Here is a 14,792-nt window from a genome sequence, read left to right as displayed (position 1 = left end):
TTTCGTAGTGGCAACAGCATTTACGTAGTGTCTGCAGCATCCTGCAAACACTGCATGGAGAGAGGAGTGTCACTGTGATCCACCTGGCCAGGCAAAACAACTTCTCTGGGCCAACAGATTGACAATGAGCAACTCCAGCTGGGCAAAGGACAGGTAGTGTCCAACTGTATTCTGGATCGAAGGTGAGGACAGCTCTGGATAGGGAGGGGCAGGTCTACAATGGATCGTCTAAATGGAGAGTGGGTAGGTTCTGGAGAAAGGGGAAGGCGTTTAGATGGAGAAAGGGGAGGGGTTTGGATGGAGAGGGCAAGGGGTTTGGCAGGAGAGAGGGAGAGGTTTGGATAGAGGGGGAGAGGGGTTTGGGTGGAGAGGGGGAGAGATTTGGATGGAAAGGGGGAGAGGTTCGGGCAGAGAACATAAGAACATAAGAAATAGGAGCAGGAGTAGGCCATCTAGCCCTTCGAGCCTGCCCCGCCATTCAATAAGATCATGGCTGATCTGTCGTGGCTCAGTTCCACTTTCCGGCCCTCTCCCCATAACCCTTAATCCCCTCTCTTATCAAGAACCCATCAACCCGCTTCTTAAAAATATTTAGCGAGGCAGCCTCCACCACTTCAACGGGCAGAGAATTCCAGAGATTCACCACCCTTTGAGTGAAGAAGTTCCTCCTCAACTCCGTTCTAAACCGCCTCCCCTTTATCTTGAGGCTGTGCCCCCTAGTCCTACTGTCTTTTTTGAGCGGGAAGAGTCTCTCCACCTCTATCCTATCCATCCCATTCATCATCTTATACGTCTCAATGAGATCTCCCCTCATTCTTCTAAACTCTAACGAGTACAAGCCTAGTTTATTCAGCCTCTCCTCATAGCTCAATCCCCTCAACTCCGGTATCAGCCTAGTAAACCTCCTCTGCACTCCCTCCAGGGCCAAAATATCCTTGCACAGGTGCGGTGACCAAAACTGCACACAGTACTCCAGCTGCGGCTTCACCAATGCCCTATACAGCTGCAGCAAGACCTCCCTACTTTTATATTCAATCCCCCTCGCTATGAAGGCCAGCATCCCATTCGCCTTCCTGACCACCTGCTGTACCTGCAAGCTGGGTTTTTGCGACTCATGCACAAGGACCCCGAGAGGGGAGAGATTTGGATGGAGGGGGGATAATAAGTGGGAATTGTATTTTCCTGAACATCAGATTAGAATGATTTTTATTCAGTTTGTTAATAGTTTAGTTAACTTGTACACTGTTACTTAGATAATTAAATTGTTACTTGTTGACTTTAGAGAATCAGGGAGTTATTTTGATTTGACCCCTGAAAGTTACTGAAGAGCAGATTGTACCACTTCACACTCCTTTTACAGATCATGAGGTGAGATACTCCCCTATGAGTGGCTATTAATTATCATGGGGGGGGGGCATCCACCTCTGCTACATAACACTGTCAACCACAAAGTTGAGGATCCAGAGTCACTTGTAGGTCAGACCAGATATGACAATCGACAATGGTTTCATGGTCATCATTGGACTTTTAAGTCCAGCTTTTTTGTTGAATTCTTATTTCCCTACCTGCATGATAGGATTCGAACTTGGGCTCCCATATGGTTGTATCAATATTAACCACAAAGGTGCCCTAAAATTGGGCATAATATTCTCAACATGTTCCAATCAATAAGTAAGCATTAAAGAAAAGATTGCAACAATGATTTAATGTTGCAAAATGCTAGATAGCACTTTGACATTCACTGTACACTGATCTAAAATGTCAGATCCAAGGCATGTTTCTATTTCACTTTTGCGAATAGACCTTTGCACATTGTGTGTACATCCTCCAACTTTCATGTTTTCCCTTCTTATCAGCCTAACTCTACATTTGTTTGCTACAAGGGTTACAGAATCTTGTGTGTGAACACTTTCCCCATCACCGCCCCAACAAATATTAATGCACTTTCAGTATTCCTTGTTCTAATATTGGAAATAAGCAAAGGAAAACATCTCAGCAAACAGCTTTTTCTCAGTGCCCACAGCAACAGAAACTAAGCAAAATCATGAATTGAAAAGAAAAAGAAAATCTGTTGTCTAACAGATATCTGAAGAATTGATTTCACTTGCTGACTTGCTGGAATGTGCAGCTCCCAGTTAGAAAACCTATGGCACACAGTAATATTCATCTGCCAGTCACCTACTTTGTGCAACCTCTTCATTTGTCCAAATACATTTTGAGTTCAGTCAGTTCCTTGTAATTTATGCTTGTAATTTCAATGATGGTTCGGCGTGCAAATTCAATGTTTTAATTAAGGGAAATTGGGTGGAGACAGGCTGGTGGAGAGCTCGGACAGTCTGAAAGATGGATTGGTAAGCACGCTCCTTAAGATCTCAGTTTATCGTCAGTCAAAATAAATCAAGCTGTAATTGGGTTATTCGGAGCCCTAACAGCATATCACACAAGCCATAGCCTTCCAAATCTGTTCAGAATAGTGAAAACATCAGCAACTCCAGAGTAGACCATGACATTCATTCTACCACCGAGAGAGAACTTGGTTAAAGTTCACATTACGACCAGATTTAGGCAGAAGATAAAAGATTTTACATAGTAGATGTAATGTGGAGGTGCCGGAGTTGGACTGGGGTAGGCACTGAAAGAAGTGTCACAATGCCAGATTAAAGTTTAATACGTTTATTTGGAATCATGAGCTTTCGGAACACTGCTCCTTCATCAGGCGAGTCAACCTGATCCAGAAGCTCGTGATTCCAAATAAACCTGTTGGGCTTTAACCTGGTGTTGTGAGACTTCTTATCGTAGATATGAGAACACAGACAAATGCTACTCAAATGTTCAATGGCTTGAAGTGCCTACCTTATTGAATAAAGGACAACTCCATTTTTAAAAATTCTCAGTAATTTGTTCTCCGTTGTCACCTCATGGAAGTTGGCTCCTTTTTCATTGGCAAAGAACAAGTCTGGTTTCCAGATTGAATCCAACATCGACGGGTCCAAGTCCAGAGAGTCATCCGGGTACTCACTGTACGCCAGCCTGGGATCATTCCACTGCTGCCGCAGAAAGATATTTAGGCGGTAATCCTGCAGGGAATAAGCAAGATTAAAAAAACCTTGGTTTACCTTTGAAGTTAACCACCTCTTTGGAACTAAAGTCTTACATAATTCTAACAGGACTAGACAGGGTAGATGCAGGGAGGATGTTCCTAATGGTAGGGGAGTCCAGAACCAGGGGTCACAGTCTGAAGACTCAGAGTAGACCATTTGGGACGGAGATGAGGAGATATTTCTTCACCCAAAGAGTGGTGAGCCTATGGAATTCATTACCACAGGAAGTAGTTGATGACAAGACCCACTTGGTTCACTGTCTGAGCGGAGTCTGTATGTTCTTCCTGCACTTCATTGCAGAGTCAATGTAAGCGTACTTGTGACTAATAAATAAATAAACTTTAACTGCTTTCAAGAGGCAGCTAGATATAGCACTTGGGGTGAATGGGATCAAAGATCATGGGGAGAAAGCAGGATTAGTTGAGTTGGGTGATCAGCCATGATCGCAATAAATGGCAGAGCAGGCTCGAAGGGCCAAATGGCCTCCACTTGCTCCTATCCACCACGTTTCTATGTTTCTTTGGCTTTGGATTATAATGCTTGACTCTGAAACGGAAAGTCATTAGTTGAAGTGCATCATGCTGCCACGAGTAGGAGAGTGCTTCATAATTCCTTACGGTTGACAGTACGGAAGGCCTTTGTGAGGTCAAAGAAAGCCATGTACGAGGGCTGGTGCTGTTCCTTGTATTTCTCTTGTACTTGCCGTGCAGTTGTCTGCTATGCCCCTTAGTGGGTAGACCAAAGTTCAAATCAAATTTGAACTCAATAAAGTAAAAATCTAGAATTAAAAGTCTAATGATGATCAGGGAACCACTGTCAATTGTTGTATAAACACAAAGAATCAAAGAGTCCGAGCGGTGCAGGAGGAGGCCATTCAGTCTGCACCGACCACAATCTCACCTAGGCTCTATCCCCATGACCCATGTATTTACCCTACCAGTCCCCCTAACACTAAGGGGCAAGTTAGCATGCATGGCCAATCAACCTAATCCGCACATCTGTGGAGTGTGGGAGGAAACCAGAGCACCCGGAGGAAACCAATGCAGACACGGGGAGAATGTGCAAACTCCACACACAGACAGTGACCCAAGCCAGGAATCGAACCCGGGCCCCTGGCACTGTGAGGCAGCAGTGCCAACCTTGCTGTCCCGTCTTTAGGGAAAGAAATCTGCATTCTTATCTGGTTTGACCTACAAGTGACTCTAGATCCACAGCAATTTGTTTGATCCTTAATTGCCCCAGCAAGTCACTCAGCTCAAGGGCAATTAGGGATGGGCAATAAACGCTGGCCCAGACAGTGATGTCCACATGCCATGAGTTAATTTTTAAAAGCACTTGACTGTTTGCTCTTTTTGTTCTTACCTTTGAAAGTTTGTTTAATGAGCTGGTCCTCGCCAGCTCATTAAACAAGCTCGATAAAGAGCAATTTAATTCAAGGTGTACAGGTTACTTGCTCTTCTCCACCCACCCTCCTTTTATACATCGTAGGGAGACCAGGAGATAATCTGGTCAGGGACCAGCAGTTCAACAATGTTGAGAACACTTGTGGAGTGTTCAAAGCATCATTCTCCTGGGGCTGATGGCTCAAATATAAAATATAAAATATAAAATATAAAATATAAAATATAAAAGTAGGGAGGTCTTGCTGCAGCTGTATAGGGCATTGGTGAGGCCGCAGCTGGAGTACTGTGTGCAGTTTTGGGCGCCGCACCTGCGCAAAGATATTTTGGCCTTGGAGGGAGTGCAGAGGAGGTTTACTAGGCTGATACCGGAGTTGAGGGGGTTGAGCTATGAGGAGAGGCTGAATAAACTGGGCTTGTACTCGTTAGAGTTTAGAAGAATGAGAGGAGATCTCATTGAGACGTATAAGATGATGAATGGGATGGATAGGATAGAGGTGGAGAGACTCTTCCCGCTCAAAAAAGACAGTAGGACTAGGGGGCACAGCCTCAAGATAAAAGGGGGGCGGTTTAGAACGGAGTTGAGGAGGAACTTCTTCACTCAAAGGGTGGTGAATCTCTGGAATTCTCTGCCCGTTGAAGTGGTGGAGGCTGCCTCGCTAAATATTTTTAAGACGCGGGTTGATGGGTTTTTGATAGGAGAGGGGATTAAGGGTTATGGGCAGAGGGCGGGAAAGTGGAACTGAGCAGCGACAGATCAGCCATGATCTTGTTGAATGGCGGGGCAGGCTCGAAGGGCTGGATGGCCTACTCCTGCTCCTATTTCTTATGTTCTTAAATCTTAGTCCAGCCAAATAGTAGTATTGTATTTTATGGTGATACAGTGGTTAGCACTGCTGTCTCACAACACCAGGGAACTGAGTTCGATTCCCGGCCTGGGTCACTGTGTTTGTGGAGTCTGCATGTTCTCCCCGTGTCTGCGTGGGTTTCCTCTGGGTGCTCCAGTTTCCTCCCGCAGTCTGAAAGACGTGCTGGTTAGGTGCACTGGCTGTGCTAAATTCTCCCTCACTGTACCTGAACTGGCACCGGAGCGTGGCAACTATGGGATTTTCACAGTAACTTCATTGCAGTGTTAATGTAAGCCTACATGTGACACTTATAAATAAACTTTAAACTTGATCACTGACGGAGATTTAAAACCCAGCCTAGTGGCTGCATGCCACACGGCACCAGTTGCCAATTGCACACCCCACCCTTCCATCACTCACCCACCCACATCACCTCCCTCACCCCCCTCTCCCTCAAGTCGTCACCCCTCCTCCCTCAGTCCTACAGCCACATTGCACTGGCCAAGGCCGACAATACAAACATCGAAAGAATCATATAATCCCTACAGTACAGAAGGAGGCCATTCGGCCCGTCGAGTCCGTACCAAACACAATCCCACTTAGGCCCTATTCCCGTAACCCTCATTTACCCTGCAAATCCCCCTGGCACTAGGGTCAATTTAGCATGGCCAATCCACCTAATCCATGCATCTTTGGACTGTGGTAGGAAACCGAAGCACCCAGAGGAAACTCACGCAGACAAAGTGCAAACTCCACCCAGACAGTGACCCTAGGCTGGAATTGAACCCGGATCCATGGCACTGTAAGGCAGCAGTGCTAACCACTATACCACCATGTTTGCATTCATATAGCACCTTTTGTAATCCCTGGACATCTCAAATCACTTTTCAGCCAAAGGAAAAGTGCTTTAGCAGTGTAATTACTGCTGCAATTTGTAATTTACTGCTGTGTTTTCCCAGGGTTGAAATGGCTGCCACAAGAGGACACAGGTTTAAGGTGCTGGGGAGTAGGTACAGAGGAGATGTCAGGGGCAGGTTTTTCACTCAGAGGGTGCGTGAAATCGGCTGTCGGCGGTGGTGGTGGAGGCGGATTCGATTGAGTCTTTGAAGAGACTTCTGGATGAGTATATGGAATGAGGGTTATAAGGTAAGCCTAGTAGGTAGAGACATGATCGGCGCAACTTGTGGGCCAAAGGGCCTGTTTGTGTTGTAGTTTTTCTATGTTCTGTGTAATGAAGGGAACACAGAAGCCTTGTATACTGGTAAGGCTGTACTATATCCCCTTGGTGGGCAGGGTCAGGTCTCACGACAGATCTCGTAGCTGTGCCACAAAAGGATTAACACATGTCCCGGCACCAGAGAGGTGTAAAGAGATTGATCGCAAGTGTGAAGAGGATGAGCGCAAAAGGGCTGATGAGATCAAAAAGGCTCAGACTCAGCACGTTAGAATAAAAGATTAAGGCACAACCTCATTAAAGCACATAAAATATTAAATGGAATAGATAAGCCCAGAATATTACTTCAAAGTAGGTCAGAGATGTAGAACCAACGGAATCTGAACTGGTGCAAAGCGAACCTGGAAACATATTCGGATGAACTTTATTTAGAGAGTGTCATGTGATTGGAGTAGTCTATGCGACAGGACAATAGACAAAAAATTGATGATATAGTTTGACGTTATAGTGGGAGAATTAATGCTGCTGAAAGATGATTTCCATGGCTGAATGAACCTTTTTTGTTCCTAGTCTCTCACAAAACAAACAAATCAGGAAGGTTTCCCTTTATCTCTTCTCATGGAGTAAGGGCATCCCTGGCATCGACAACATTTGGAATCACAGAATTATAGAATGCGGACAGTGCAGGAGGAGGCCCCTTAGCCCATCCAAACTGCAGGGACAAGGATCCCACCTCGGCCCGAACCCCCTAAACCAACATATTTACCCTGCTAATCCCCCTGACACTCAGGGGCAATTTAGCCTGGCCAAACAGCCTAATCTGTACATCTTTGGAGCATGGGAGGAAACTGGGACACCCCGAGGAAACCCATGCAGACATGGAGAGAGTGTGCAAACTGCACACAGTCACTGTGGAGGCCAGAATTGGAGCCGGGTCTCTGGCTCTATGAGACAGTAGTGCTAGCCGCTGTGCCACCGTGCCGCCCTTTTTTGGCCCACTCTTAAATGCCCTTGAGACATTGGTGGTGAATCTCGGCTGCGTTACGCCCACAGAGTTGTCGGGGATGGAGTTCCTGATTGAGCTCGCCACTGGTGGGGAGCTGTTGTAAACCCGCTGAGGTGAAACAGTCCTGGCGGGGGGGGGCAGAGATTTGACCAGGCCCTGACTTCAGTCCCGAGCCCACGAATGACATGGTAATGATAATCTGCATAATTTATTCAACTCTGTGCCGATTTCTGGCGCGGAGCGGACGACATTGGAAATGCAGCAAGTAGAGACATGCAGGGGCTATAATGCCCAGTGATAAGCCCTCTGTGTGGCCTCTGCTTGAGTCTCCCAGTCAGCTACGCTGAGTTTTATCGCAATCTTAGGTTTCGGCAAGTACAAGAGGCTATTGACTGCACACATGTAGCCTTGACAGCTCCTTGGCAACAGCTAGTCATTTTCATCAATAGTTTCCACTTCCTGAATGTGCTGCTCATATGTGATCACACAGGCAGATCCACAGTTCCAGGGAGTTCTCATTACACTTACATTCTGGACCCCTCCCAGGTGGCACAAGATTTTGAAAGACCTCAGTGAATACAAGATTGGCTCTTTGGGGGCAAGGCGTAAGCCTAGAAGATCTGACTGCTGATGCCAGTTCACATTACGCAGAATTGCTGAGCTACAATATTAACACATCTCTCCAAGGTTCAAGATGGACCAGACAATAGGCCTCTTGAAGATGATGCACAGATTTTGGACTCCAAATATCTGAACATCATCTTCTGGCGTGAGTCTCCAATACTCACTGTAAAGAGTATCCCAGATCATTGTTGTCTTCTGTGCCCTGCAAAAACTCACTCAACATAACAGCACAATGGTTAGCACTGCTGCTTCACAGCGCCAGGGACCTAGGTTCGATTCTCGGCTTGAGTCATTGTCCGTGTGTGTGGATTCTCCTTGTGTCTGCATGGATTTCCTCTGGTTTCCTCCCACAGTCTGAAAGATATGCTGGTTAAGTGCATTGGCCATGCTAAATTCTCCCTCGGTGTACCCAAACAGGAGCCGGAATGTGGCGACCAGGGGATTTTCACAGTAACTTCATTGCAGTGTTAATGGAAGCCTAGTTGTGACACTAATATACCATAGAATCCTTACAGTGCACAAGGAGGACATTCAGCCTATTGAGTCTGTACTGACAACAATCCCACCCAGACACTATCCCCATAACCCTAAGCATTTACCCTAACTAATCCCCTGACACTACGGAACAATTTAGCATGTCCAATCCACGTAACCCGCACACCTTCGTACTGTGGGAGGGAACCGGAGCACCTGGAGGAAACCCACGCAGGCACGGGGAGAACATGCAAACTCTGCAGAGACAGTGACCCAAGTCAGGAATTGAACCCGGGTCCCTGGTGCTGTGAGGCAGCAACGCTAACCACTTCAAACAATGAAGAGGGGGATATCTTGGCTGAATGAGCCATTGAGGACAGAGATATGTCCTCCGACAGTAAGAATGGTGAAGGGAATAGTGATGCAAAGGCCGGGATATTACTGAGAAATACACAAAATCCATTGCTAGGGTATGATGCAGCAGACAGGCCTATGACAATCTGGAAACCAACAGATTCCAGGCAGAGTAAAACAATTCCATTACTATTTGAATTTCTATCCTCTGCTGACTGACAGGGCCCAGCTCCTTTTTGATAATAGGTATTACACTTTGCTCTAATGTACCTTGATTTATGATAGCTGAATTAAGTCGCTCTAATTAACCCTGTCCTGCTGGTGGTTTGATCCTTTAAATGAGCCAAGCTATACAGAACCCTGGTGCTCAATATGCACAATCAAACTTGCAAAGATCTCTGTTCTCCAGTGACCTCGGGCATATATATGTTGCACTGGGATATTTCTAATTTCTTATCAAACATCCCCACACGTGCACCCTTAGGCTGCCTGATGCCCTTATGAGTGTCACTTTGCAGTGAGTTGATGGGCTATTTACCCAGTCAACGTACAGCAGATCATTCAATCTCTTCCTGCGCTGCTGGCAGTTCTTCTGTAGACTCCAAGGACGTTAACATCTACTGCCATCTCCATCTAGGCTGCGGTGACCAGGTGGGATTGCTGTCTTGCCTGGGAAACAGCTTCTCCTGGAAAGCCTGCAGGAAAGCCCATAGAAAGGCCTTGTTGAACCGTGGGGCCTCGCGTTGTCGAGTCTACTACACCCTGGGCTCGGCAGAATCTGGAGCCCCTGGCCTGCAATGAGTGACAGTCCCAGGTGCCCCTTCACATGCGGTTCACAGGCCTTTGACCTCATGATGTAATGGTGGGGACGGTGACTTCCTGCTTGTCGCTGCCCTGAGACTTGGCAAGCTCCTCATGAATCTACATATAATGAGCCGAACAACACAAGATCGAGCATGGCCAGCTGACATGTGCACCCCCAACCCCCCCCGAAAGTTAAAGTTTATTTATTATTGTCACAGATAGGCTCACATTAACGCAGCAATGAAGTTACGGTGAAAATCCCCGAATTGCCACACTCCTGTACCTGTTCGGGTACACTGAGGGAGTATTCAGCATGGCCAATGCACCTAACTAGCACATCTTTTGGACTGTGGGAGGAAACTGGAGCACCCGGAAGAAACCCAAGCAAACACGGGGAGAATGTGCAGAATCCGTACAGACAGTGACCCAAGCCGGGAATCAAACCCAGGGTCCCTGGCTCTGTGAGGCAGCAGTGCTAACCACTGTGCCACCACACTGCCCCATGTCACTTTCACTTCCACATCCACCAATGGAAGTTTCCGGTCATTCTTAGGGGTCTACTGTCTTTCTTCAGCACATTCTGTGGTCAGAAGGGTGCTCTCCTCTATGTCATGCTACTCTCCTACTCTGCTATCCTGCTGTAACCACTTGGTTATTTGTCCTACCCAGCTTGAGCCATCATCCGTTTTGTCATTTAACAAATCCGACTGTCCACCCTTGCATTGACATTGCATTTAGTTCCTTTGCAGGTTCCTTCCCTTTTCCCCAACACCGTATTTACTTAAAAGCTGTTCATCACATTCTGCACTCACTCGTTTTCTTCTTTATGAACGGTATGCTTTGTCTGTATAGTGTGCAAGAAACAATACTTTTCACTGTATGTTAATACATGCAACAATAATAAATCAACTTCCAGTTCTGATGAATGGCCATTGATCACTCTTGGGTAACACAGTAACACAGTGGCTAGCACTGCTGCCTCACAGGACCATGGGCGCGGGTTCAATTCCAGCCTTGGGTCGCTGTTTGTGTGGAGTTTGTACATTCTCCCCATATCTGCATGGATTTCCTCTGGGTCCTCCTGTTTCCTCCCATAGTCCAAAGATGTGTGGGTTAGGTATCAGGGTAAATAAGTGGGATTAAGGAGATAGGGATTGCGTGGGATTCTGGTCTGTGCAGTCGCGCTGCCTACATTTCAAGAACACAGAAACACACGTGTGTCGCATCGCTGCAGATTTCACAGTGTCTGCTTTGGGGATTTTACTGAAATCCTAATGAAATCCCACCTTATTTGTGCAGTTTGTTATATTCCCACTTCTGAAGGAAATTTTTAGAGCTTGATGTCTACGAAAAATAATCTCAGCTGAGCCCACAACATTTAATCTGCTTGCTGCCCACGGAGTCATCTGGAACTCGATAGGGCTTTTGTTGAAAATTATTTGGGAACGTTGCAAGCTGAACTTTGGGTGAGTTGGGTGAATTGGGCTTTCTATTTTGCAGATGTTATCAGTTTGTTCTTGCTCTGCTGCACAACTTTGTACAAAGACTAATATTTGGCCTCTCTGGAAATGTGCTGTTTGTTATCTTACCAATATTGTAAAAAAAATTCTTTCAATGTCCAGAATGTTACTGGTATTGATCCAAATTTATTGCACAGATTACAATGTTTGCCATTCTTGCTCAATAGACTGCAAAATGAATTTAAAGCTTTAAAGTTTATTTATTAATGTCACAAGTAGGCTTACATTAACACTGCAGTGAAGTTACTGTGAAAATCCCCTAGTCGCCACACTCCGGTATCTGATCGGGTACACTGAGGGGAACTTTAGCATGGCCAATGCACCTAACCAGCATGTCTTTCAGACTGTGGGAAGAAACTGGTGCACCCGGAGGAAACCCACACTGACTTGGGGAGAATGTGCAGACGCCATATAGACAGTGACCCAAGCCTGGGATCGAACCTGGGTCCCTGCTGCTGTGAGGCAGCAGTGCTAACCGCTATGCCACCAATGGTGGGGTCAACTAAGGTCCGTTATCTGCTGGAACGTGGTTCACAATTGGCACTGAATGTTTTTGAATCAGTTTCATTTAAAAAGATATTTTGCGAATAAGGAAAAAGAATTGTTAATGGTTTATCAGTTGCAGTACTTGTGGTATAGTGGGTAATGTATCTGTCTCTGAACCAGAAGTTCTGGGTTCAACTCCCACTCCAGGACTTGATGGGAGAGGAAGGTGATTGGAGGATTTTCACAATAACTTCATTGCAGTGTTAATGTAAGCCTAATTGTGACATTAATAAATAAACTTTAAAGCTTTAAATTCATGTTGTAGCCTATTGAGCAAGAACCAGGAACATTGTAATCTGTGCAATACATGAGATTTGGATCAATACTATTGATACATATTGGGTAACAACTTGCAAACCCTTCCAACACACACCAATGGCAAGGAAGTAAGAGTGATCAGTCATGTCATAGAAACATTGCCCATCCCTCATTGCCCTTGAACAGAATGGCTTGCTCGGCCATTTCAGACGGCAGTTGAGAGTCAACAACATTGCTGTGGCTCTGGAGCCACATATAGGCCAGACCAGGTAAGGACAGCAGATTTCCTTCCCGAAAGGACATTAGTGAACCCGATGGGTTTTCATGACAATCAATAATACTTTCATGAGTACTAATACTGAGACAGGCTTTTCAATTCCATGCTTCTTTAATTGAATTTAATTTCCATCAGCTGTTGTAGTGCGATATATATTCTGTTCCTGGTGCCGGTCCTCTTCAAGTTGTTTATATGTACTTCAGTGTACAGCAGCCTTGAAAGTATAACCGTCCTGCTTCATCATTCTGCTGCTTTATACCCAGTAGCCACAGTCCAGTTTACAAAAGATCCTTAGACAGAACCTTCCAATCCCACATCCGCTTCTGTCTAGAAGGACAAGAGCAGCAGAAACATGGGAGCACCACCACCTACAAGTTCCCCTCCAAGCCACTCACTGTCCTGACACCCTTGAACTGAATGGCTTGCTAGGCCATTTAAGAGGGCAGTTGAGAGTTAACCACATTGCCCTGGCTGTGGAGTGTCATGTAGGCCAGGCATGGAAGGATGGAAGATTTCCTTCCCTAAAGGACATTAGCGAACCAGATGGGTTTTTCCAACAATCGACAATGGTTTCATGATCATTAGTAGATTTTTAATTCCAGATTTTTTTAAATTGAGTTCAAGTTCCACCATTTGCCATGACAGGATAATTAAGGACCCTGGACATACTCTCTTCCACCTTCTTCCATCAGGAAAAAGATACAAAAGTCTGAGATCACATACCAACCGACTCGAGAACAGCTTCTTCCCTGTTGCCATCTAACATTTGAATGGACCTACCTTGTACTAAGTTGATCTTTCTTTATACCTTATCCATGACTGTAAACAACATTCTGCACTCTCTCCTTTCTTTCTCTATGAATGGTATGCCTTATCTATATAGCGATCAAGAAACAATGCCTTTCAATGTATACTAATACATGTGACAGTAATAAATCAAATCAAGAAAAGAAGCAAGAACATGAGCTGAGTTTCTGGATTAATAGTCCAGTGATAATACCACCAAGCCATCGCCACCCCTCATATTCATAGCTCTGGACTACAACATGTATGTAACATGTCGCCACAATAATTGGATTTATTATGTACGGCTGAATGGTTGGTGTTGACCAGGCTGGTGCCAACAGCATTGGGTTTCATCTCTGTTTTGGCCAGCGTTGATTAGGACTTGAGTCCTTTCTCTATCTGCTGTGGGGGTCATGGTTTTGTGAGTCATTCAGACAGGAAGTTGAAGAAGAAATAGTTTGCCATTCGAGAAGAAAATCATGGAATCTTACAGCTCGGGGGCAGCCACTGTGGCTTGTTATGTCAGTACTAGATATCTGAAAGGTCTATCCATCCAACACATTCCTGCTTCTTTTCTTGATTTGAATTATTATTATCACATGTATTTATACAGTGAAAAGCATTGTTTCTTGCCCGCTATATAGATAAGGCATACCATTCATGGAGAAAGAAAGAAGAGAGTGCAGAATGTAGTTTACAGTCATGGTAAGGTACAGAGAAAGATCAACTTAGTACGAGGTAGGTCCACTGAAACATCTGATGGCAACAGGGAAGAAGCTGTTCTTGAGTTGATTGGTATGTGATTTGATCTCAGACTTTTGTATCATTTTCCCAATGGAAGAAGATGGAAGAGAGTATGTTCAGGGTCCTTAATTATGCTGGCTGCTTTGCCAAGGCAGCAGGAAGTATAGACAGAGTCAATTGATGGGAGATTGGTTTGCCTGATGGATTGAGCTACATTCACGACCCTTTGTCAGAGGGTAGTAAGGGCATGGAATGCCCTGCCTGCAGCAGTTGTGGACTCAGCAACTTTTTCCCACGTACTCATCCAAAAGTCTCTTAAAAGACCCTATCGAATTTGCCTCCACCACCACCACCGGCAGCCGATTCCACTCACCCACCACCCTCTGAGTGAAAAACTTACCTCTGACATCTCCTCTGTACCTACTCCCCAGCACCTTAAACCTGTGTCCTCTTGTGGCAGCCATTTCAGCCCTGGGAAAAAGCCTCTGAGAATCCACCTGATCAATACCTCTCAACATCTTATACACCTCTCTCAAGTCACCTCTCATCCTTCATTTCTCTAAGGAGAAAAGACCGAGCTCTCTCAACCTATCCTCATAAGGCATGTCACCCAATCCAGGCAACATCCTTGTAAATCTCCTCTACACCCTTTCTATGGCTTCCACATCCTTCCTGTAATGAGGCGACCAGAACTGAGCACAGTACTCCAAGTGGGGTCTGACCAGGGTCTTATAAAGCTGCAGCATTATCTCCCGACTCCTAAACTCAATTCTTCAATTGATGAAGGCCAGTACACCATACACCTTCTTGACTACATCCTCTACCTGCGAAGCCAATTTGAGAGTCCTATGAACCCGGACTGCAAGATCCTTCTGA

The 14,792-nt window shown here is 45.5% G+C and overlaps 1 protein-coding gene across 2 annotated transcripts in view; it reads right to left on the bottom strand.

Annotated features, from left to right (window-relative positions):
* Nucleotides 1-14,792, bottom strand: part of glra3 (glycine receptor, alpha 3) — a 224,254-nt gene that overhangs the window by 101,626 nt on the left and 107,836 nt on the right. For both annotated transcript variants that reach the window (XM_080189748.1, XM_080189749.1), the window contains exon 4: nucleotides 2,854-3,077. In XM_080189748.1, coding sequence (XP_080045874.1) covers nucleotides 2,854-3,077 — 224 coding nt within the window. The remainder of the gene's footprint in view (nucleotides 1-2,853; nucleotides 3,078-14,792) is intronic.

The sequence above is a fragment of the Carcharhinus amblyrhynchos genome, chromosome 5 (genome assembly GCF_965287045.1).
Source record: "Carcharhinus amblyrhynchos chromosome 5, sCarAmb.v2.hapA, whole genome shotgun sequence".
In the NCBI taxonomy this organism is placed as follows: Eukaryota; Metazoa; Chordata; class Chondrichthyes; order Carcharhiniformes; family Carcharhinidae; genus Carcharhinus; species Carcharhinus amblyrhynchos.
This window is presented reverse-complemented; position numbering and strand designations above follow the sequence as displayed.